Source organism: Hemitrygon akajei, chromosome 31, assembly GCF_048418815.1.
Source record: "Hemitrygon akajei chromosome 31, sHemAka1.3, whole genome shotgun sequence".
Taxonomy (NCBI): Eukaryota; Metazoa; Chordata; class Chondrichthyes; order Myliobatiformes; family Dasyatidae; genus Hemitrygon; species Hemitrygon akajei.
In genome coordinates, this window is record NC_133154.1 from 15,969,805 (window position 1) to 15,993,903 (window position 24,099).

A 24,099-nucleotide genomic window follows, 5' to 3' on the forward strand; every position below is an offset into this window, starting at 1 on the left:
TAGGTCAGCTGTGAGTTCTATTCTCCACCAGTGCTCTCTGACTGCGAAGGGGATTTCCACAAACTGGGCTGGCGCTGAAGTTTCAGGCTCTGGCCAGGCAGGTGACAGGACACAGAACCGAGCAGCCACAGGATCAGGCAGACCTACAAGAGCGCAGGAGCTCAGGCAGCACATCGCATCATTCGGGGGGGGGGGGGACACATTCTCACCAGAACCCAGCGCTGCCCTCACTCCTAGGCTATGTCCACACTACACCGGATAAATCCGTAACCGAAGCTTTTTCTCTTCGTTTTTACCCTCCGTCCACACTAAAACGGCGTTTTCGTCCCCTGAAAATGGATATTTTCAGAAACGCTCTCTGGAGTGTGCAATTTTGAAAACGCTGCTTGGCCGGGGTAGCCGGAGAAATCTGAAAACGCCGTCATGATGTGCCGGAACAGATGGCGACGGCAGCGCGCCATTTCATTGTTTTCTTGAACGCAACCTAACAATTTCAGAACAGACGGCAACGAAACTGGAGCCAGAAGAGTTAGAAATGTACTCACCAAATACTTTGACCCATAACTTACTGAATAAATAAGGATACTCACTTTGCCCTGTTTTCTGTCCTTGCTCGTATGAAGGTGGTTTACCTATTTATGCAAGTACTTCTCTGACAATAGATGTGTAACAGCCTAATGTAACATTGTATGGAAATACAAGATAACACTGATGCAGACATGTTTTATACATTTAACAAGAGGCTTTATTAATGCAACAGAATTCGTCAGTTTTTCAATGTTCGTCGTCAGCCGGGTCATACTGTCCGTGAACTCCCTGTCGGTTGCCTCCATACACTCCGGTATTTGTTTTTTTTCTTACTTTTAAGTCCTCCTGCGTGAGAGCCAACAGCTGTCCGTCGTTTAAGTTTTTCTAGTCTGTAACTGAACAAAAGCGCACCAACCCTTTCACGGCGAGATTCGACACCAAACATGTCGCTTGTTTTCGGTAGATGTGTCCTGCGCATGCGCAGTAGGAGGAGATTCACCGAAATCTCCGTTTCAATGTGGACAGAGATATTTTTAAAAACGCCTAGTGTGGACACCTATCGTTTTTACGCAAAACCGTTTTCAAAATTATCCGGTCTAGTGTGGACGTAGCCTTCGTGCGAACGTCCTCCATTCTGGTGCCTTCGCTGTTGTGTTTGAAGAGGTGGGGCAGACCACCAGCACAATGCAAAAACAAACCAAGAGTGTGAACACCATTGCCAATGCACACAAAACACTGGAGGAACTCAGGAAGTCAGGCAGCAACTGACCAATTAAAAAGTCTTCCCAAAAATCTCCACAAAACACTGAACAGAGAGGATAACCTTCAAGAATTTGCAGACTTAGGGTAACAAAGCAATGGTGTTTGCTGAAAACTTCGCCCCCCTTCTGTAAGCCAGAGCTCAGTTTAACTTGACTAAGACCTGTTCAGCTTCACACTGCACTTGCTGACCCAGAGTGACACCCGGATTGGAAAGCAGATGACCCCCCCAGTGAGGTCCTGGGGTCAATGCGAAGCATCGAGGCTCGAGGGTCAAATCGGAAGTCTGGAAGCTGAGACCCATTGGCCAGGGCCTGAGCCTGTGAACCTCGGGGAGTCCGCTAGGGAGGTCGCAGGCCCAAGGTCTGCGAGTCCCAAGTCCGCTGGAGGCTGGAGGCCACCTGTGCTGGGGTTGGGGGACTATGTACGTGGGTGGGAAGGAGGGGAGGACAGCAGCGTGTTTTGCTACTGCTCTTTTGTTGCTTCACGTCTGTTTTGTTGTGTTTTGTGTTGCTCTGCATGTTACGTTGGTGCTGGGAAGGGTGGCAGCACCTGTGGGCTGCCCCCAGCACACCCTCTGGTTCAAAGTTCAAAAGTTCAAAGTGCAATTATGATCAAAGTATGCATACTTTATACAACCTTGAGATTTGCCTCCTTACAGGCAGCCACAAGACAAAGAACCCCAATAGAACCCATTAAAAGAAGACCGTCGAAACACCCAGTGTGCAGAGAAAGAAAAAGAAAGAAAATCATGCAAAATCAAAAAAAGCGAGCAAGGAGCATTCAGAACTGAAGTTCACAACGCCAGGCATCGCTGCCGCCCGTCCGGAAATCCATTAGTGCCAGGCCACAGCCTCACTCCAGCAAACCCTGCAAGGCAGCGAGCTGAACCAGCCCGCCTCTCGCCTCTGACCCCGCGCATTGGCCGTTAAAGCGAATGGCGCATTTCATCGTGTGCTTCGGACTACACGCCAGAAAGTAAATTTGAATCTTAAATTCTGAATGCAAAATGCTCAAGTTGAAATTCCACCCCTGCCCCCAAAATTAAGGTGCCGCTGAGGAAAGGAGTGCATTGATAGTTGAAAATATTCACTGAATAGCTCCCTCCCGTTCTATTCCTTTCATATAAACATTACTTAGAGACAGAAGGTTAATGTCTGCCCTTGTGTTTGCAGGCTGCAGAAAGGTACCTTCGACCCTGACTCACTCCTGCAGCATCAACATCTCACTTCCTCCCTCCTATCCCGCTCGATCCATTGAGTTCCTCCAGCAGATTGTTCATTGCTCCAGATTCCAGCACCTGCAGTCCCTGGCACAGATGTGGCAAATGGGATTCCGAGTGGGGAAATGGGAGGTAATACACATTTGTAAAGGGTAAGGTAAGTTCAAGGAATAATGGGAGGACACCAGCATTAGCACACCAAGGGTGCTCAGTGTGTATTTTCACAGGTCTCTGAAGACACACACACACACACACAAAGTGTTGGAGGAACTCAGCAGGTCAGACAGCATCTGTGGAAGGGACAGGACAGTTGCTGTTCCATTATTCCAGATGAAAGGTCTTGACCTGAAACGTTGATTATCCATTTCCTCCCACAGATGCAGTCTGACCTGCTGAGTTCCTCCAGCATGTTGTGCGTAGCCCAGATTCCATCATCTGCAGTCCCTGGTGCATCCGATCACCGAAGTCAGCATTGCGGGTAGATATGACGCACAGGAAATTTGCCTTAATTGGCCTGGCATGGAGTCCAAGAGCAGGAAGCTCATGCCAGGACTGCACAAGTCATTACTGAGATAGCGGTTGTGTATGGAGGGTGAAGAGGAAAGTTTCAGGTGTCTGGAGACAGGGAATCACAGCCTATGCTGGGATTGTTCTTGTCAACAAAAGAGACGGGCTGGCAGAAAGAGACTTAATACAGATGCTTTAGATTATGAGAGGTGGTCTTGGTATATGGCGCACTTCATGTTTTGATGTATATGTGACAAATACATCTATTCTTGAGGATCTTTAATCTTTAAGAATTATCTATTTCCTTCTGTAAAGAGGCCAGTAATGGGGGACACAGATTTATAAGGATTTGAAGGGAATAGAGGACAAGGGCCCACCTCAAGAGTGGTGGGGCTGTGAAGCTCATTTCATGAACAAGTGTGGAGGCAGAAGCCCTCTCCCCTGCGTGATCACCTTCAGTAACCCAAAGGTTGAGAAATTGGATTCATCTAAATTGTCCATGTCTGGGCGGAATGAACACAGGCAAAGTGACGCAAGCCCCTCTGATCGGATGATCTTCTACCGCTCCTGGTGAGCAAAGGTTCAGAAGGAGGGCCTGATCATCAGTTATAACTGCAACTTAATGATGTTGTGAAGAATGGTGGGAGCATTTCCATTACAAGATCACCTGGTGCTGGCGATGGGCCTAAAAGGGTGGGTGTTTTTTTGGTGCAAGTGCTTTGAAAAGCAAGGGACTCATATTCAATGGGATTCAATGGCTTCAAGGACGGGTGGGAAGTGGGAAGGCACCCAGTGACTGAAATAAAACTCCAACTGTTTCAACTACAACCAATTATATGAAGTAAAGCAAGTCACCAGAACAATGCATGACATAAATAATCATAATGGAGTGAAGTCACTCTGACCTCACAATGGCATGGTGATGTTGGACTGCTGCCCGTTAACTGTCCTCACATTATTGAGTGAGACAGTGCCAAGACCACTTAGTACTCGAAGCCAATCTTCAATCGAGAAGATGTCGGACTGGAGGAACTACATCAATATTATACTGAAGGACAAGAACGTGGAAGACGCTGCCATTGTGGGCCACGCCAACAACAAGGCCGTTTGGGCTTCCAAACCCGGCGGTATATTGGCTGCCATCTCCCCGCAGGAGGTCAGCACGCTGATAGGGAAGGACCGCAAGACCTTCCTACAAACGGGCATCACCATCGGAGGGAAGAAATGCTCCATCATCAGGGACAACCTCCTGGTCAACAACGACGAGGTGATGGATGTTAGGATGAAGGGCGGACAAGGCAAGAGCATCTGCATCGGCAAAACCAACAAGATCATGGTGTTCATCATGGGCAAACGAGGGGTCCACGGGGGACTCCTCAACAAGAAGGTCCATGAAATGGACAACTATCTGAAGGAGAAGGGGTTTTAAAGTCGGGGAAGGGATTCTGAAAACATTTTTACAAACCCAGATTAGTAATAAATTGTTAACTACCAACAATTCTGTTAATTGGTGTTATTTTTGTTATTATAGGATTAAAAACAGAGTAGAGGGCATTGGGTCGATACAATAGTGCTAATGTTTATGCTTCATATGAACCCCCACCTATCTAGACCCACCAGCAATTCGTCACCCTATTCCTTTGAAGTTTGTTCAATGTTGGTACATCGCTCCTCTGTCCCTTGATCAATATTCTAACTGTTTTCCAGTTAAAGAACTTCACAATGTATTTACTTGTTACAGACCACAGTTCTGATCTGCAGATGAAAATGTCTGCTCCTTCTCATCTTGAACCTTCCTCAGCTCAGCCTCAGATCTCTGTCTCTGGTCCTTCTTCCTTGGATCTTTGAGCGCCCTGTTTACAGGATCTTCGGAGCACGCTGCTTCATACAGCTTGTTCCTGGGCTTGCTCGCAGTGGGAGGCTGGATAGCTTGGTCTGCGAATGGCTTAGATGGCCAGCGAGGGAAAACCTCCCTCCCCCACCCCCCCCCCCGCCCCCCAGTCCCAGCAGCAGCACAGAGAGCTGAAACCTCACAGCTCCTTTATTGTGTCACAGCTCAGAGTTAACGCTACAGGATAGAGTCTAGTCACTGCTCCGCGGCACTGCCTCTGTTCCACAGCCCATGGACCACGCTGCACAGTTAATGGCTGGGTCTGTACCTTCCACAGGACCCTAGTGCTCCAGTTTTATCGGCCCAGCCAGCTCCAACATGGGCACTACCCTCCCCACCATAAACTACGTCTCCAAAAACCAGTGCCTCAAAAATCCATCACTAAGAACCCAACAAGGGCACGTCCTCTTCTCATTACTACCACCAGGGAGGAGGTACAGGAGCCCGAAAACCAACACTCGACGTTTCAGGAACAGCTTCTTCCCCTCCGCCATCAGATTTCTGAATGGTCCATGAACCCATGAACTCTCCCTCACTATTCCTCTTTTACTATTTATGCACTTCTGTAAATTATAGCATTGTTTATGCATCGCACTGTGTTGCAGACACAAAACAACAAATTTCATGACGTTAATCAGTGATAATAAACCTGATTTTCAGGGGTCCAGTGATTCCATACACTCGAGGCGAGCTGGGTAAACAGGCGGCTCAGAAAGTGCTGAGAGTCTGCACTGTTCCTCTCTGTGTCAGTCGCTGGAATGTAGAGCTGGCCTCAGAGGTGACAAACACGGACTGTATCCCACCTGCTTCCACTACCCACGGGTGGCACTGTGCTGCAGCGACCCAGGCTCAATCCTGACCTCAGGTGCGAGGTGTGTACAGTCCTTCTGACTGTGTGTGGGTCCCCCCGACATGCCCCAGATTCCTGCCGCTGTTATTGACTCTTTAACCATATAACAATTCCAGCACGGAAACAGGCCATCTCAGCCCTTCTAGTCCGTGCCGAACGCTTACTCTCACCTGGTCCCATTGACCTGCACTCAGCCCATAACCCTCCATTCCTTTCCTGTCCATATACCTATCCTATCTTTTTTTAAGTGACAAAATCGAACCTGCCTCTACCACTTCTACTGGAAGCTCGTTCCACACAGCTACCACTCTCTGAGTAAAGAAATTCCCCCTTGTGTTACCCCTAAACTTTTGCTCCTTAACTCTCAACTCATGTCCTCTTGTTTGAATCTCCCCTACTCTCAATAGAAAAAGCCTATCCGTGTCAACTCTATCCCCCTCATAATTTTAAATACCTCAATCAAGTCCCCCTCAACCTTCTATGCTCCAAGAATAAAGACCTAACTTGTTCAACTTTTCTCTGTAACTTAGGTGCTGAAACCCAGGTAACATTCTAGTAAACCTCCTCTGTACTCTCTCTAATTTATTGACATCTTTCCTATAATTTGGTGACCAGAAATGTACACAATACTCCAAATTTGGCCTCACCAATGCCTTGTACAATTTTAACATTACATCCCAACTCCTATACTCATTGCTCTGATTTATAAAGGCCAGCATACCAAAAGCTTTCTTCACCACCCTATCCACATGAGATTCCACCTTCAGGGAACTATGCACCATTATTCCTAGATCACTCTGTTCTACTGCATTCCTCAATGCCCTACCATTGACCATGTATGTCCTATTTTGATTAGCCCTACCAAAATGTAGCACCTCACTCTTATCAGCATTAAACTCCATCTGCCATCTTTCAGCCCACTCTTCTAACTGGCCTAAATCTCTCTGCAAGCTTTGAAAACCTACTTCATTATTCACAACGCCACCTACCTTAGTATCATCTGCATATTTACTAATCCAATTTACCACCCCATCATCCAGATCATAGTATTGGCAGGCGGCAGAAGAATCAAAGGAGAGTTGTTGGTCACGTGAGAGAGAGAGAATACAGGGAAAATACACACAAGGGGATTGAAACTAATGGGATTGCTTATCTGGAAGCTGACACGAACATTTTTTTAGTGCAATACACCGCAGAATTGAACCTTCCAGCCCTTTGAGCCGCGCTGCCTAGTAACACCTGATTTAATCCCAGTGTAATCACGGGACAATTCACAATGACCAATTAACCTAGCAACCAGTAGGTCTTTGGACTGTGGGAGGAAACCCACATGGTCACAGGGAGAACGTACAAACTCCTTACAGGCAGTGGCAGGAATTGAACCCAGGTCGCTGGTGCTGTAAAGCTAACCACTACACCACTGTGCCACTCTTCTCATTACTACCATCAAGGGACCCGTACAGTATTTTAGGGCCATGGACCCCTACCATTAACCGAGGGTCCATGGACATCAGGCTGGGAACCCCTACCATAAACAACATGCCCTCATAACATGCTCTCTATTTACACTAATTATTTATTTGTATATTTCTTGTTGTAACCTATAATATTTAGATATACAGATACTTTACTGATCCCAAAGCATTACAAGTGCACAGATGAACAAATACGAGAAGAGAAGAAAAAAAGAAAGAAAGAAAGAAAGAATAAAAAATAAGTTACTCAAACAGTCTAACAGGAGGGGGTCATCACTTCTCAGGCTATAACTTGATTCATTATAGAGGCTACTGTCTGAGGGTAAGAATGACCTCCTATATTGCTCTTTGGAGCAGCGCAGTTGTCTTAGTCTATTACTAAAAGCGTTCCTCTGTTCGGCCAAAGTGGCATGCAGACTGTGAGAAACATTGTCAGGATTTTCCGTAGGGTCCTTTGTTCTACCACAGGCTCCAGTTTGATTCCTATAACAGAGCCAGCCTTTCTAATCAGTTTATTGAGCCTGTTGGCATCACCTGTGTTGATGCCATTGCCCCAGCTCACCACCACATAGAAGGTTGTACTGGTGACAAAAGACTGTCATGCTCTGCACTGCTGCTGCAAAACAACAAATTTCATAACATGTGTGTATCATTGGTAACAAACCTGGAACGTCCATCATCTGCATTGTTATAAGTATAAATAGATAGGATACACACTGCATTAAAAAATCCTTCTCTCTTCTCTGAGTCTTTACAAATTACCGTAGATTCCGGACTACAGAGCGCACCTGATTAAAAGCCGCTGGCTCTAATTTTAGAAATAAAATCAATTTTTTAATTGTAAAGGCCGCACCGGATTTTAGGCCGCACCGCTACTTTTAAATATACATACGTATCGGTAACACAAATTACGTTGCATATACTTTTTTACTGAACAGCACGAACAACATTCCAATATCTCCTAGCGACTGGTAAAAATATATATACTGCGAGCCTTTAACTTAAAAGCAGCGTTTTCGCTCGGGTCTAATCGGGTCTGACGCGCTTGCGTAACGCGATCGGGTCTAATCGGGTCTGACGCGCTCGGGTCTTGCTTTTCTTCGAGTATTTTCCATGTTGATGAGGGTGAGTACAAATGACTGATTTACAATAATTTAATTGTGAAAGTGCGCTTGATTTATCGTACAATTTCATTGGACCTCTGTGAACTACTCATCAATTTTATTGGTCTACTGTTACGAGGCAAAATGTTTACGAGGCGGCATGAAAAAAAAACCATGTATTAGCCGCTTCGGATTAAAGGCCGCAGAGTTCAAAGCTGTTCAAAATGTGGGAAAAAAGTAGCGGCTTATAATCCGGAATCTACGGTAACTTATAACAGTAACATCAGGTAACAGACCTGTCTGCAGCTGGGAACAGTTTCACTGTAAGAATTCACGAGGATCCATGACACATGCCCTGAATCCGTTCTCCCTCTCCCCACACAGCCAACGTTCCACATCCCTGGTACCACATGAATCAATCCCCACCACTCCCTCTCCTGAACAGATTTTACTCCCCGCATCGTTGCTTAGTGTGAGACCCCGAACTGGACACAAACCTACCCACCCAATTCCTAACCAATGCTTTATAAAGATTTAACATAACTTCTTGCATTTCTATTTTCTGCTTCTTTATATAATGTTCATTTTCAGCACCGTTCTGTACTGGATGGGCTGCAGTTAAGTTCAATATACAACACTGTAGCTGCAACCTCAGTCCTTGAGATCTTGCAAATAGCCAGACTTTCCAATCATTCATTTGATATCACAACACTCCTTCATCATCACACCTAAGAAACACTCACTCCCAGCATCCAGGCCCAGCTATACAGTTTGATAAGGAAACTCACCATCCCCCCTCTCCGTCCAGGTGGGAAATCACCACCTCCTCGCCAGTGTCACCCGCGACCCAAGACCGGGATACGAGAGTGACCTTACCTTGCTGTGCTTGCCAGCTGTCGACAAACGGCCGTCTTTGTTCAGCGAGCTTGAAGCAGCCCTGTTTGAGAATCCTCTGTCAGTCTGTCGGGGAAATGGAAGCCAACACGTGTATTTAGGGTTTGAAGGAAAGCCTGTTTATATTTCAGCTTCTGTCAACACCCAATTGTATTTATATTTGGAGCTACAAATGGCTATTAATAAATGAGCAGTTCCCAGCTACGTGATCTCAATACTTGCAGCAGATTGAAGAGCTCTGAGATGCTGAGGGATCTGGAGTCATGGTACATCATTGGCAAAGGATTAGTTTGAGGTGCAGCTAACTAACAGAATTTTGTTGCTTATTGTGAGAAGAACTTAATACAAAAGTGCTTTATTATTGGTGGAACCTTATCTGGAGAACTGTATTGGTCTTATTTAAGAAAGGCTAATAATGCCTCATCAGAATTCAATGAGGTTTACAAGACTAACACTTGGAGTGAGTGTGTTTCCTCATGAGGAAGGGTGGAGAAGCCAGACTTTTATTCCCTAGTCCTGAGGAGGGGGCAAGGACTTAACGGAAATATACGAGGTTTTGAGGAATCTTGGCAGGCTGCACACAGAGAAAATGTCCTCTTATGGGAGAACCTAGAGGTCACTGTTGAAGACTAAGAGGTCACCCATGATGTGGAGACGTTAGATTTTTTAAAATTCTCTTCCTCAAAGATGGTAAGGCAGATTCAAATTATTTTTAAGCCAAATATAGATGGATTCTTGATAAACAAGAGGGTGGAAGGTCAGCTGGAATGCAGAAAATAAATTAGCTGTGACTTTACAGAACTGTGGAGCTGGCTTGAGCGGTCCTTTCCTGATCCTAATTTAAATGTCTGTCCGTACAGTTTATCACACGGTAAACTTTAACCTTCTGTGTTTGCTAGTGTGACGCGAAGTAAGGACTTTTTTTTCCCCTGACTGTTGGCTGTGTTCAGTTCTTCAGTAACATCTGACTGCTTATGGCCTACAACGCTGGGAAATACTCAGAGTTGCTGATCAGATGGACTCCGGAAGGTGTCATACTTTCAACTTGGAGAGATATCAAAGGTTGAAACTGGTGGCACATTGAGGACAAGCTATTGATCTGGAAGTGTTCTGAGGGCGCATATAATGGGCAAGAGCTAAATTCTGGGAGATTGTGATGGGGGTGGAGTGTATGATGATATGTCTTCACTGCGGATGGTGAAGCTGAAAAATCAGACAAGTTTCCACTTCCCCTTCCTACTCTAATCTTTCACTTCTTCTCACCTGTCTATTACTCCCCCTCCCCGGTACCCCTCCTCCTTCCCTTTCTCCTATTGTCCACTCTCTTCTCCTATCAGCCCTTGATCTTTCCCACCCACCTGGCTTCACCTATCACCTTCCAGCCAGCCTCCTTCCCCATTCCCCACCTTTTCATTCTGGCATCTTCTCTCTTCCTTTTCAGTCCTGAAGAAGCATCTTGACTGTTTACCCTTTTCCAAAGATGCTGCCTGGCCTGCTGAGTTCCTCCAGCATTTTGTGTGTGTTGCATCAAATATAAAACACTGGAAATATTTAACAAGCCATGGCTAATGGAGGCAATGTGTAAAGTCAATGACTCCATAACAGCAGAATTGGGCCATTCAGCCCATCGTCTACTCTGCCATCCAATCATGGCTGATTTATTATCCCTCTCAACCCCATTCTTCTACCTTCTCCCTATAACCTTTGAAGCCCTTACTAATCAAAAACACATCATTCTCCCACCTTAAATAAACCCAATGATTTGGCCTCTACAGCTGTCTGTGGCAATTAATTTCATAGATTCACCACGAAATTCCTCCACATCTCAGTTCTAAAGGGACTTCCTTCTATTCTGAGACTGTGTCCTCTAGCCACAAACTCCCACGACCAGAAACATCTTCTCCATTTCCACTCTATCCAGGCCTTTCAACATTCAATCACTTTCAATGAGATCCTCTCCATTCTTCTAAACTCCAGAGTTATTAAATACGCCTCATACATTAACCCTTGCACTCCCAGGATCATTCAACAAAACAATTGAAAACTCTTCAACAATAGAGTTCCTTTAAACTGAAAGGTTCCTTTGCAGAAAAATTAACCCGGCTTTTCCCTCCACTGATGCTGATGGGTCTGCTGAGTATTCCGCCATTTCCAACTCCCCCTTCAGGTTTCCAGCACGCTCACAAAGCGCCAAGTTCGGTGTCAGGTTGGAACCAAGCCACTGAAGGGTGCAAAATGAGAGCTACTAGCAGAGTAAGTGAGTGGCTGTTGTGCTAAATGGGATTCAGTGTAGGCAGGTACAAGAACATTCAGAATAAAGTCATTGTGCATGGTGAAAGGCTGGTGTTACCAAAGGTTAAGTGGCATAGCTTAATTGGGTACGGAAACTAAAGGTGTACAGGATGATAAGAAGCACAGATTGAGCAGATAGCCAGAGACTTTTCCCCAGGGCAGAAATAGCTAATACCAGAGGGTATAATTTTAAAGTGATTTGGAGGAAAGTATAGGGGGAACATTAAAGAGTGTTGGTTGCACGGAATACCCTATCGGGAGTGTTGGTAGAGGCAGCAAGGTTTAAGAAACTCTTAGATAGGTACGTGGATGATAGAAAAATAGAGAGCTATGGTGGAGAGAAAGGTTAGATGATCTTAGAGTAGGCTAAAAGGTTGACACAACATCATGGGGAAAAGGGCTGAACTGTGTTATGCTGCTTATGTAGTGTTCTACGTAAAGTTCTGGTTTTTAAACTGTAGGTTGGGAGAAAAAGGAAGTTATACTGCTGTTATATTGGATCCCGGTCTGACTACACTCCACCATTCAATGAGGTTGTGGCTCTCTGAGAATGAACTATGTATAGGCAGTGTCCAGATTACAACAAGGTCCCTTTCCTGAAAACTGGTCGTAAGACAAGACGTGCATGTGGGAGAGGATCAGAGAAACATCGGTCAGGGGATTGCGAGCAGACACAGATACAGTGGCCGAAAGCCAGGCTCACTGACTCCATGAGTGAACGAGCAAGTCTGCTCGGTGCTCCCAGCCCTGTTCGGCTCCACCCCGCACGACTGGCGGGGCGGGGGAGTGAGGGAGAAAACACAAGTGCAAATACTCCCATTTCTGCTTGGTAGATGCTTGCAGCAGGCAAATCCATCCCCCCTCCAACCCACCGGTCTCCCAAACACTACTTTGTATCTACAAACTCTCTATAAATCAGGTGGTTGTCAACCAGGGAGTGCCTCTATACTTGCCTTTGTCCATTCTCCAAAGACTTTATGTAACCAATGATATATATATTTTTTGTAGATTACAATGCATAGTCCATTTAGTCCACAATGTTGTGCCAACCTTTTAACTTACTCTAAGATCAATCTAACCCTTTCCTCCCACATAATCCTCTATTTTTCTATCATCCGTGTACCTATCTAAGGAGTTTCTTAAACGTAGCTGCCCTCTGACACCACGCAACATGGCATTCCATGCACCCACCACTCTCTGTGTAAAAACAAAACCTACCAAAAGTTTCTTCAGATATATAAAGTCTAAAAGAGAGGTGAGAGTGGATATCGTGTCGCTGGAAAATGATGCTGGAGAGGTAGAAATGGTGGATGAACGGAATAGTATTTCGCTACATTCTTCACTGTACTATGCCAGAAGTTTGAGAACATCAGGGGGCAGAAGTGAGCAAAGTTGCCATTACTAGGGGGAAGGTTCTTGGGAAACTGAAAGGTCTGAAGGTAGATAAGTCAACTGGACCAGATGGTGTACACTCCAGGGTTCTGAAGGAGGTGGCTAAAGAAATTGTGGAGACATTAGTATTGGAATATGCAGACAGTATAGGAAGCACAATTTAAATGTACCTGGATGATACCTGGAATCTAAGTTACAAGGAGACATGCCGCAAACTTGGGTTGTATTCCCTGCAATTTAAGTGACATGATTGGGGAAAAGTAATAAGGTAAAGAGGGAGAAATTATTTTGACTGGACTAGGGGTTTAGTTTAAGAATTAGATTGAATTTAGACTCACAGAGTCATAGAATGTTTCCTACAGCTGTTCAGCCCATCAAGTCCGTGCCAGCTCCTGGTCCTGCTATCGTACCAACGCTATTGCCCAGAAAACTTTCTCTTATATACCAACCCAACTTGCTCCTCCCCACCAGAGTTCAATTGACCTTGTAGGGAATCAGTTTCTGATCATAACTAACATTCCTGCTTACATTCTGTGCTCTCTGTCCCTCAGCCACAATAGTCCCCAACTGTCTACCATTTCCGGCCCTGTCATTGTGTAGTACATAGAAACATAGAAAATGATCATGGCTGATCATCCAACTCAGAACCCTGTACCTGCTTTCTCTCCATACCCCCTGATCCCTTTAGCCACAAGGGCCATATCTAACTTCCTCTTAAATATAGCTAATGAACCGGCCTCAACTGTTTCCTGTGGCAGAGAATTCCACAGATTCACCACTCTCTGTACACCTCTAACAGGCCTCTCAACATTCCCTACCTCAAGGGGAGAGTCTGACACGGGAACTGCAATCCCACAGCCCAGAAAATCTTTTCCAAACCTTCATACTCTTCCCAAACTGGTTACCAGAATTGGACTCCATACTCCAGTTAAGCCCTCAAGATGCTGGAGGAACTTGACAGGTCAGGCAGCATCTATGGAGGGAAAGGAATAGATCGCATTTCAGGCCAATTAGGATTCAGTCTTGGCCCAAATCATCGACTGTTTATTTCCCTCCATAGATGCTGCCTGACCAGTAAAGTTCCTTCAGCATTTTGTGCGTATGGCTGAAGAAACTTCAGAATTCCTCATAACGCCATATCCAAGTTGTTATCTATTTTCATCCTATGCTTTACACTGGATGGACATAGGTGAAATCACAGACAGTGATGAAAGGTATCAAACTCGCAGGGGGATCTTAGTTAGCTGGGTAAGTGGGCCAAGGATGGGCAAATGGCTGTCAATCCAGATAAGAGTGAAGGGTTGCATTTTGTAAAGTCAGACAAGGGTAGGACATGTACAGAGAATGCTGGGCTCGGGAGAGTGTTGCGGAACAAAGGGACGTTGGAGTACACGCACATATTTCACTGAAAGTGGTGTCACCGGTAGACAGGGTGGTGAAGAAGACATTTTTCATGCTGGCTTTTACCAGTTAGTGTGGCATGTGGCCAAGTGGTTAAGGCGTTGGAGAGGTTGGGCAGCCTTGAAATGTAGGAGACTGAGGGGTGACTACCGGTACATTGATTTGAAAGTGTATTTGATAGGTTTGTTTCCTTGAACTTGCAATCTGTGGCAATCCACTCAGTCTATGCTGGAAAATATTTGTTGGTGATTAGTAGCCTTCTTCGAAGCATCCTTCTATACCTCTTGCACCTAACACCTCCCAGCTTCTCACTTCATCCCGCCCCTTTCTTCCTCATCTGGTTTCACCTATCACCTGCCAGCTTGTACTCCTTTCCCTCCCCTGCACCCCAACATTTTTGGGGTTCTTCCTCCCCCCCCCCCCCCTTCAAGATGCTGGAGGAATTCAGCAAGTCAGGCAGCATCTATGTAAGGAAATGAACAGATGGCATTTGCAGAATCTTTTGTGTTTCTGAGGGCCATTTTCGATGCTATTTCAGTCTATTATTCTGTAATGTAGCTGATTCTGCACTCTACTCACTGTTGATGACATGAAGGATTACTTCTGCTTTACTAATCCCTTTCCCAAATATCCTGAGTTACAAAACACTTCTACATAGAAAGAACGTTAAAACCTTGGAAACCGTCTTAGCAACTGGCAACGGGTGCTGGGACAGTAGACACTGGTTACAAAAGGATTTGTGGGGGAATAGGCAAAGACAAGTATAAAGGTCCACCCGGGGTTTGAACGCCTGACCTACGGACTCCCCATATATACAGGTACGATCAAGCGGTTGGAAGGTGAGGAGGATGAATAGGGACGGATTTGACAGTTGCTGTGGATCCGCAGCACATGACCACAAGAAACTGTAAAGGGCCGTGGGCACAGCTCAGCACATCACAAGAACTAGTCTACAAGCCCAGGGACTCTGTCCGTACTTTATGCTGCCTCAGTAAAGCAGCCAGCATAATCAAAGAGCCCACCCTGAATGTTCTCTCTTCTCCCCACTCCCATCAGACAGAAGATACAAAAGCCTGAAAGCACATACCACAGGCTCAAGGACAGCTTCCATCCCACTGTTATCAGACTCTTGGACAAATCTCTTGTACAATAAGATGGACTCCTGGCCTTAACATCAACCACATTATGATCTTGCACTTTATCATTTACCGGCACCGCATTTTTTACATTTTTCTTTTTTTTTTAATAAAAATGATCCTTTTTCTTTTAAAAACCCCAAATTGAAAAAAACCCAAAATATACTAAACACAACTAAACCTAAACTAAAAAAAAAAGCAAGCTGGGCTATTCTATTGCATCAATAAAAATTATTAGTGTCATCAACTCCGCTCCTCTACACAAGTTAATGAATGATATAAAGGAATGGGAAAAGGTCAAATTACATTCTGTGAAAGTATTGAATAAAAGGCCTCCAAGTTTCTTCAAATTTAACCGGGGAATCAAAGGTACCACTTCTAATTTTTTCTAAATTTAAACAGGAATTGGTTTGAGAAAACCATTGAGATGTAGTTGGAGGATTTACCTCTTTCCAATTTAATAAAATAGATCTTCTAGCCATTAAAGTAGCAAATGTAATCATCCGCCGAGCTGAAGATGGCAGATCAATCACTGGTGATAGGGTGAGGTTGTAAATCAATATGCAAAACTGTAGAGAATGTATCAAAAATACCTTTCCAAAATTTTTCTATGAGGGCAAGACCAAAACATATGAGTCAGAGAGGCTACCTCAGATCGACATCTATCACAAATCGGATTTATATGTGAGTAAAAACGAGCTAATTTATCTAGTTTTCACACTTTATTCTGCATTGTTATTGTTTTACCGTATTCTAGCTGAATGCACTGGCCAATAATCTGATCTGGATGAACAATTTGCAAGACAAGCCTTTCACTGTACATTTAACAATAATAAGCCAATACCAGGACCAATCTTCTACTGGGTAGGGATGCAATATTTCTCTCCCACTCCCTCTCTGCTCACTGAGCCGCAACGACTGGGGGATGTGTGGAGCCAAGCAGAGGGGGGAGCGATGAGCAGTCCCTCTTCCTTCCTCTGCTCACTTTCCCAGTCACCTGTTTCTGTGACCCTCTCCCACAAACTTTCTCTGCTCATTTCTGACTTACAAACAGTTCAGGCTATGTTGTAACCAGGGATTGTCTTTCCGGGAGTTGGGTCAACAGCCTCAGAGAGCATTGAGGCACGTTCAGAAGGTTAAATAGCCTAACCCTGGTCCTATGTTCATGTACCTTTCCATTCTTATCTGCTGTCTGTTTGGAGACACCCTTGTTCACAGAATTTGAGGTGGTCCTACTGGAGAATCCTCTCTCCACCTGCAAGGACACATTTAGACATTTTAGAAACTCCGCTGTGAATGGCGGTAATAAATAATAGCAGCAGAGTGAACAATAGAAAGTTGCTTCCTGATTGGGAAGTCAGGGGAATAAGGCATCTGGGAGGAGGAGGAGGAGGAGGAGGGGGGTATGGGAGGTGAAGGCGGAGAGAGGAGGAGAGTTCAGAAGGTGAGGGGTTAAGGTCCAAGAGGTGGTACAAGGGGAAAGTCACCCAGAGGAGAGAGGGGTGAGTACAGAAGGTATAAGGGGAGAGAGGGGAGGTTTTGAAGGGGGTGAGTGGGTGGAGATTTTGGAAGGTGGAGAGGAGATAAGTGATTCAGGAGAGAGGTAGAGAATTACAGATGAGAGAAGGCATGGCCCCATGTGGAGTTAGATGGATTCCTAGCAGCGCTGGACCACAGAATGGGGGCAGGTTTGGATGGAGGGACTGACAGAGAGTAACGGGCACGTGCCAGGATCGAGTTCTGGAGTGGGCACTGAGGGCATGAGAGTTCAAATTTTCATCGGTGACTCTGAAGTCAAAGCTCTGATCACAACTGCTGGAAAAGGTCCTGGCAGCAGCTCAGAGTAGGAGATAAGGAGTGAATCTGCAATCCAGAGGGATAACCGAAGGATGCTTGATTCAACCTGTACCGCCGGTGGCTCGTGGAATCTCTCCAGGGATACGGCAGCTGGCTACACTTCCTCACCATGGAACCACAATCAGCGGGAGCACCAGTACCTTTGCCATTCTCCTAAAGCCCCACAGAGATGGTGATGGACTTTGGGAAGACTAAGCCTGCATTGCTCCCTGTTACTATTGATGGTGAGGATGTAGATGTGGTGAGGACCTAGGGGTGCGCCTGGATGACAGACTTGAGTGGAGCACCAACACAGAGGCTGTGTACAAGAAGGGCCTGAGTCTCCTCTACTTCATGAGGAGACTGAGGTCCTTTGGAGTGTGCAGGCCTCTCCTTCACATGTTCCACCAGTCTGTTGTTGTCAGTGCAATATTCTATGCGGTGGTGTGCTGGGGCAAGCTCAGTAAACTGACTAGAAAGGCCGGCTCCGTGATAGGAATCAAACTGGACACACTGGAGGCTGCGGTAGAACAAAGGACCCTACGGAAAATCCTGGCAATTCTGGACAACGTTTCTCACCCTCTGCATGCCACCTTGGCTGAACAGAGGAGCACTTTCAGTAATAGACCAAGGCAACTGCACTGCTCCAAAGAGAGCATTATGAGGTCATTCTTACTATCAACCATTAGGCTCTATAATGAGTCAACCTATAGCCAGGGAAGTGATGACACCCCCCCCCCCTCCTGTTAGACTGTTTGTGGTAACTTATTTTTTATTCTTCCTACTTCTCTTCCAATATTTATATCTGTGCACTTGTAACGCTACTGTGACACTGTAATTTCCTTTGGGATCAATGAAGTATCTACCTTTCTACCAACCATCCCAACATGTGCACCCATAGACAGTCATATCAACCTCCCAGGAAAACCCTGCTCCTGGGGCACAGGACCAGCACCTTCAGGGGGAGCCAGCAGGGAAAGTGAGGGCAGCCCTGCCATCATCAACCCACACTCTAAAACCCACTTTACCCTCTTGTCCTTTTCGGTCCCCTGCTGACGGACATCTCTGTTCAGTGAGTTGGAGATGGGCCTATTAGGTAAACCTCTCTCAGCCTGTTAAGGAATGAGAGGCAGGGAAGAGTTCTCAAGATCGTTTTATAGAAAGCACACACACACACACACTCGCACCCCCCCCCCCCCCCCAGGTGCCTAAGATTTTTTACACAGTAATGTAAAAGTGTGTAATACTTTAGTAATTTTAAGTATTGCACAGTACAGCTGCAAAGAAAAAGCAATTTCATGACATATGTGAGTGATGATAAACCTGATTTTGATATGGGTCTACAATAGACTGAGAGTGGGAAGGGGACAGGGAGAGGGGAATTGTGGTTGGGAATGAGAAGGGAGAGGGGAGAGAGCAGGAAGCACCAGATAGATGAATGTAATGATCAATAAACCAATTGTTTGAAATCAAATCACCTTGCCTGGTGTCTCAGTGCCAGAAGAGTCTGCACCCGCATCACCCCCTGCCCCGGCAGTCCTTCTCTGCCACCTGTTCCCCACCCCTGGTCCAGCACTCCACCCTCACCATTCCTATTACATAAAGTGGAAAAGAGAGACAAGAGTGGATACCAGACCACTGGAAAATGATGCTGGAGAAGTATATTGGAGGACAACAAAATGGCGGATGAACTGAATAAGTATTTTGCATCAGTCTTCACTGTGTTAGACTCCAGCAGTATGGTGAAAGTTCCAAGTGTCAGGGGGCATGAAGTGTGTGAAGTTGCCATAACTAAAGAGAAAGCTCTTGGGAAACAGAAAAGTCTGAATGTAGATAAGTCACCTGGACCAGATGGCGTACACCATAGAGTTCTGAAAGAGGTGGTTGAAGAGATCGGAGAGGCATTAACAATGATCACCAGATTCTGGAATGGTCCTGAAGACTGGAAAATTGTAAATGTCACTCCACTCTTCAGGAAGAGAGAGAGAGGCAGAAGAAAGGAAACTATAGGCCAGTTAGTCTGACCTCAGTGTTTGAGAAGATGTTGGCATCTCAGGGTGCTTGGCGCCACGTGATAAAATAGGCCGTAGTCAGCATGGTTTCCTCATGGGAAAATCTTCCCTAACAAAGATGTTGGAATTCTTTGAAGAAATAACAAGCAAGATAGACAAAGGAGAATTAGTTGATGTTGTGTACTTGGTTTTCAGAAGGCCTTTGACAAGGTGCCAAACATGAGCCTTTTTAACAAGCTATGAGCCCATGATATTACGGGAAAGTTTCTAGCATGGATAAAGCAGTGGCTGATTGGCAGGAGGCAAAGAGTGAGAATAAAGGGAACCTTTACTGGCTGGCTGCCGGTGACTAGTGGTGTTCCACAGGGGTCTGTGTTGGGACCGAATCTTTTTACATTATATGTAAATGATTTGGATGATGGAATTGATGGCTTTGTTGCAAAGTTTGCAGACGAAATGAAGATTGATGGAGAGGCAGGTAGTTTTGAGGAAGTAGTACAGAAGGACTTAGACAGATTAGGAGAATGGGCAAAGAAATGGTAAATGGAATACAGTGTCAGGAAATGTATGGTCATGCACTTTGATAGAAGAAATAAAAGGGTTGATTATTTTGTAAACAGAGAGAAAATACAAAAATAACTGAGGTGTAAAGGGACTTGGGAGTCCTTGTGCAGGATTGAATTTGCAGGTTGAGTCTGTGGTGAGGAAGGCAAATGCAATGTTAGCATTCATTTCAAGAGGACTAGAATATAAAAGCAAGGATGTAATGTTGAGACTATAAAGTACTGGTGAGGCCTCACTTGGAATATTGTGAGCAGGTTTGGGCCCCTTATCTTAGAAAGGATGTGCTGGAACTGCAGAGAATTCAAAGGAGGTCCATGAAAATTATTCCAGGACTGAATGGCTTGTCATATGAAGAGTGTTTGATGGTTCTGGGCCTGTATTCACCAGAATTCAGAAGAGTGAGGGGTGACCTCATTGAAACCTATCGAATGGTGAAAGCCTTGACAGAGTGGATATGGAGAGGATGTTTCCTATGGTGGGAGAGTCTAAAACCTCAGAATAGAGGGGAGTCCTTTTAGAACAGAGATGAAGAGGAATTTCTTCAGCTGGAGAGAACTCTAATCTTAACAGAAGCCAATTACCACCTTCTCAGCGTATCCCAAGGCAGACTGTCTGTGCAGCCGGACTAGGGTCACCCATGGATGCAGCACCAGCCTTACCTTTTCCTGCTTGTCTGCTGTCTGTGGATAGACTTCTTTGTGTGGTGAGGTGGGCTTGGTCCTGGTTGTGAATCCTCTTTCAGTCTGTGCAGGAAGTTAAAATAAAGTCTTTTCACGATCTGAGGCTGCACCCACCGCTCAAGTTTTCACTTCTCAGTGCCCATTGGTGTTATCACACCATCACAGTGGGTCCTCCTGCTCCCTCAGTACAGTCCCGAGGCGGCAGGGCCAGTGCAAAGGAACAGACGAGAACACCAGGAGTTGTGGGGTAAGACTGCAGATTTCCAGAGAGAATCTGCAAACAGGGGTCACTTGCAAGCTGACAATGACCACAGAGAAATTAAACCAGGGACCACTGTTTAGAGGGAGACTGGCAGTTCGATATTGGAACTGTGAGAGAGGGGTTGGGATGGGCTGGACACTGGCACTACGGAGCATGGAACGGATTGAACACTGGCATTGAGGGGTGGGAACAACTAGACACTGGCAACGTGTGGGATGAGATGGGTTGGATAGAGGCGGTGTGGGCTGGGAGTAACTGGACACTGGAAATGTGGAGGGTGAGATGGTTTGGGCACTGGCGGGAAGTGTGTGTGTGTGTGTGTGTGTGTGTGTGTGTGTGTGTGTGTGTGTGTGTGTGTGTGTGTGTGTGTGTGTGTGTGTGTGTGTGTGTGTGTGTGTGTGTGTGTGTGTGTGTGTTTTTTGTGTGTGTGTGTGTGTGTGTGTGTGTGTGTGCGCGTGCGTGCGTGCGTGCGTGAACAGTTGGGAGACTGGAACTGCGAGGGATGGGATGGGCTGGATGCTGGCACAGTTGGACACTGGCACTGTGTGGCATGGAATGGACTGGACACTGGCATTGTGGGGTGAGAGCAATTAGATGCTGGATATGTGGGATGAGATGGTTGGACACTGGCAGCGTAAGGAATGAGAAAACCTTGACTGGCAGTGTGGAAGATGGGAACAGGTGAGTGGCAGTGGACTGGTAGTGTGAGTGATGAGATGGGTAAGATCGTGGCAGTGTGGGTGGGAATATTTGGACTCTGGAAATGGGGGATAAGATGGTTTGGGCACTGGCAGTGTGGGGGATGGGATGGGTCGAGTAACAGTTGGACACTCTCAGCGTGGTGGGGTGAGAACAACAGAACACTGGCACCTTGAGGTACGCTGATTAATGAGATACCACCTACCAGAAATTAGTGACAAACACTGTCATTGAAACAGGGTGGGAGGATGTGGAAATGTTTTGACAAACTTGGTATCACCCACTCCATTAATCACCGCTGACTGGTTAACTATAAAAATGGACGACAATGACAATGATCCATCTCCACTTAATCTGGGAAGGTGGCACTAGACTCCTTACAGAATACTGCAACTCCTTACCATAAGACATAGGAGCAGACTTAGGCCATTCAGCCCATTGTATTCAATCTGCCATTCTATCATGGCTGATTTAATTTCCCTCTCAACCCCATTCTCCTGCCTTCTCCACATAACCTTAGACACCATGACTAATCAAGAACCTATCAACCTCTACTTTAAACATACCTAGTGACTTGGCCTCCACAGCTGCCTGTGGCAAAGAATTCTACAGACTCACCACTCCCTGGCTAAAGAAGTTCCTCCTCATCTCCATTCTAAAGGAATGTCCTTCTGTTCCTAGGTTGTGCCTTTGTTAAGTGGCATTTGTTGTGAAGATTCCCAGATGTCTAAACTGAGGAATGTCCTGGTACGTGTTCAGGTGAGAAGGTGTGTGAGCTGCCGACTATCGTGCTGTTAGTGCCATTCCATGTAGATGGAGGAAGGGGTGGGCCGAAAGGTTCAATGGGACTCATTTCCTCTGAACAGCAAGTACAGCAGTAGTGATGGAGGGGAAGAGGGAAGGGGATCTCCACCGTCCCCCTCCCTCCCTCACTGGGACACCTCCACTGCCAACCAACCCCTCCTCTGGCTGATGAGAATTCCAGACTCAGTCTCAGGGAAAGCCCGGGAGCATTGTGTGGTAGTCAGGCTGACCAATCAAAATCACCTTTACAGATCAGCAGAAGGAAACCAACCAATCACAAACCAGTGGAGAGGAGTGGATGGAGTACATGTCCCAACAGAGAGGGTCAAAGGTCTAGAGAGGGAGGGGCAGAGAATCCCAATAGGTGAGGACATGAATGGGTATAGTGGAAGGCAGAGGGGTCCCAGTGGTGAGCTAACGGGTCCATCAAGATCCCCGTTCCTTCTACCGCTCTCTCACTACATACTGTTCACAGGAGACCCTGCAGGAGCTTACTGAGCTCAGCCACACTGAACCTGCCAGCCCTCTCCCTCCAACTACACAAAAACATCTCTGACAGCACAACTGCCTCTACTTCGTGCACCTTCTCACCTGACGTTCCTCGGTTTGGACTCCCTTGGAATTTTCATATCAAATCCCACCGGTGGAGTAGGGATCTGGGGGCTGCAGATTTCCAGAGGGAGCCCATCACCATGTATTGAGGATAGGTAGAGGTGGACTGTTCAAAGTTCCAAGTAAACTTCTGATCGAAGTACATGCATATATGTCACCATATACTTCAAACAAGAGAAAATCTGTAGATGCTGGAAATCCAAGCAACACACACAAAATGCTGGAGGAACTCAGTAGGCCAGGCAGCATCTATAGAAAAAAATACAGTCGATGTTTTGGGCCGAGACCCTTTAGCAGGACTGGGTTTTGGGCCGAAACGTCAACTGTACTTTTTTCCACAGGTGCTGCCTGGCCTGCTGAGTTCATTTCAGACCCCGCATTTTTATTTGAATTAATTTAATGCTTTGAAGTGACAAAACATATCAAAAGGATGGAAGCACAAGGTTAGGATTTGGGCCTCGGAGGCTCTAGGCATTGATTGGGGTCTTAGAAGGTCAAAGCTATTAAGGGATTGGAGGGTCAAGGGCCAGGAGATCAGAGGGTTGGAGCTTGATCCTTGCAAGGTCAGGATCAACACTGATTGGCTAGTTAGAAACGGTGGGGGGAAGAGATTGGTAACATGCAGAATGCAACAATGGGAAAGGGGTGAAGGTTGAAAATAATCAGTCTTAACTTACCCAGGTCCAAATCCAGCACTGAGTTAATGAGCATGATTGGTTACCCGTGCAAATGATCATTCCTTGGGCAAATGATTCACAGGGAGAGACATCATTCCACGTGTATCTGATAAAACTCTCAGTTACACAAGGTGATTCACAACGGGCATCACTCAAATCCCTGCAGTGGCACACAATGACCCACAGGCAGTCATTAGCCCACGTCACCACAGGGAAAGTTGATCTTCAATCACCTAACACTGAGGAAAAGGTGTCCTGCAACTGAATGTCCAGACCCACATCCTTCAATGAGAGTATCTCCAATTTTCCGAAACTCTGGGGTATGCCATACTGCGTTCCTCCGTCTCTCTTCAAAGAATTCCCCTCACAGTGCCTCCCTTGCTGATACAGTGAATCATCATGGCATTCCTCCAAGGATAGTCTACTGTTATGTAAAGATGCCAACACTGGACCTGTGGACACCTTCCCGATGAAGGATCACAGCACGAAACCTCAATTGTTTG

The 24,099-nt window shown here is 46.0% G+C and overlaps 2 protein-coding genes across 11 annotated transcripts in view; one reads left to right on the plus strand and one right to left on the minus strand.

Moving 5' to 3' along the window:
• Window positions 1-24,099, minus strand: part of LOC140719429 (myosin phosphatase Rho-interacting protein-like) — a 290,247-nt gene that overhangs the window by 133,620 nt on the left and 132,528 nt on the right. For 7 of the 10 annotated variants that reach the window (XM_073034091.1, XM_073034087.1, XM_073034090.1 and 4 more), the window contains 3 exons: window positions 20,522-20,605; window positions 16,622-16,705; window positions 9,212-9,295 (listed from right to left, as the gene is read on the minus strand). In XM_073034091.1, the coding sequence (XP_072890192.1) occupies window positions 9,212-9,295; window positions 16,622-16,705; window positions 20,522-20,605 (252 nt within the window). The remainder of the gene's footprint in view (window positions 1-9,211; window positions 9,296-16,621; window positions 16,706-20,521; window positions 20,606-24,099) is intronic. The other 3 variants (XM_073034093.1, XM_073034094.1, XM_073034095.1) reach the window with 2 other exon arrangements.
• LOC140719302 (profilin-3-like) lies at window positions 4,032-4,445 on the plus strand. Its single transcript, XM_073033834.1, has one exon. The coding sequence runs from the start codon at window positions 4,032-4,034 to the stop codon at window positions 4,443-4,445; it is 414 nt and encodes a 137-aa protein (XP_072889935.1).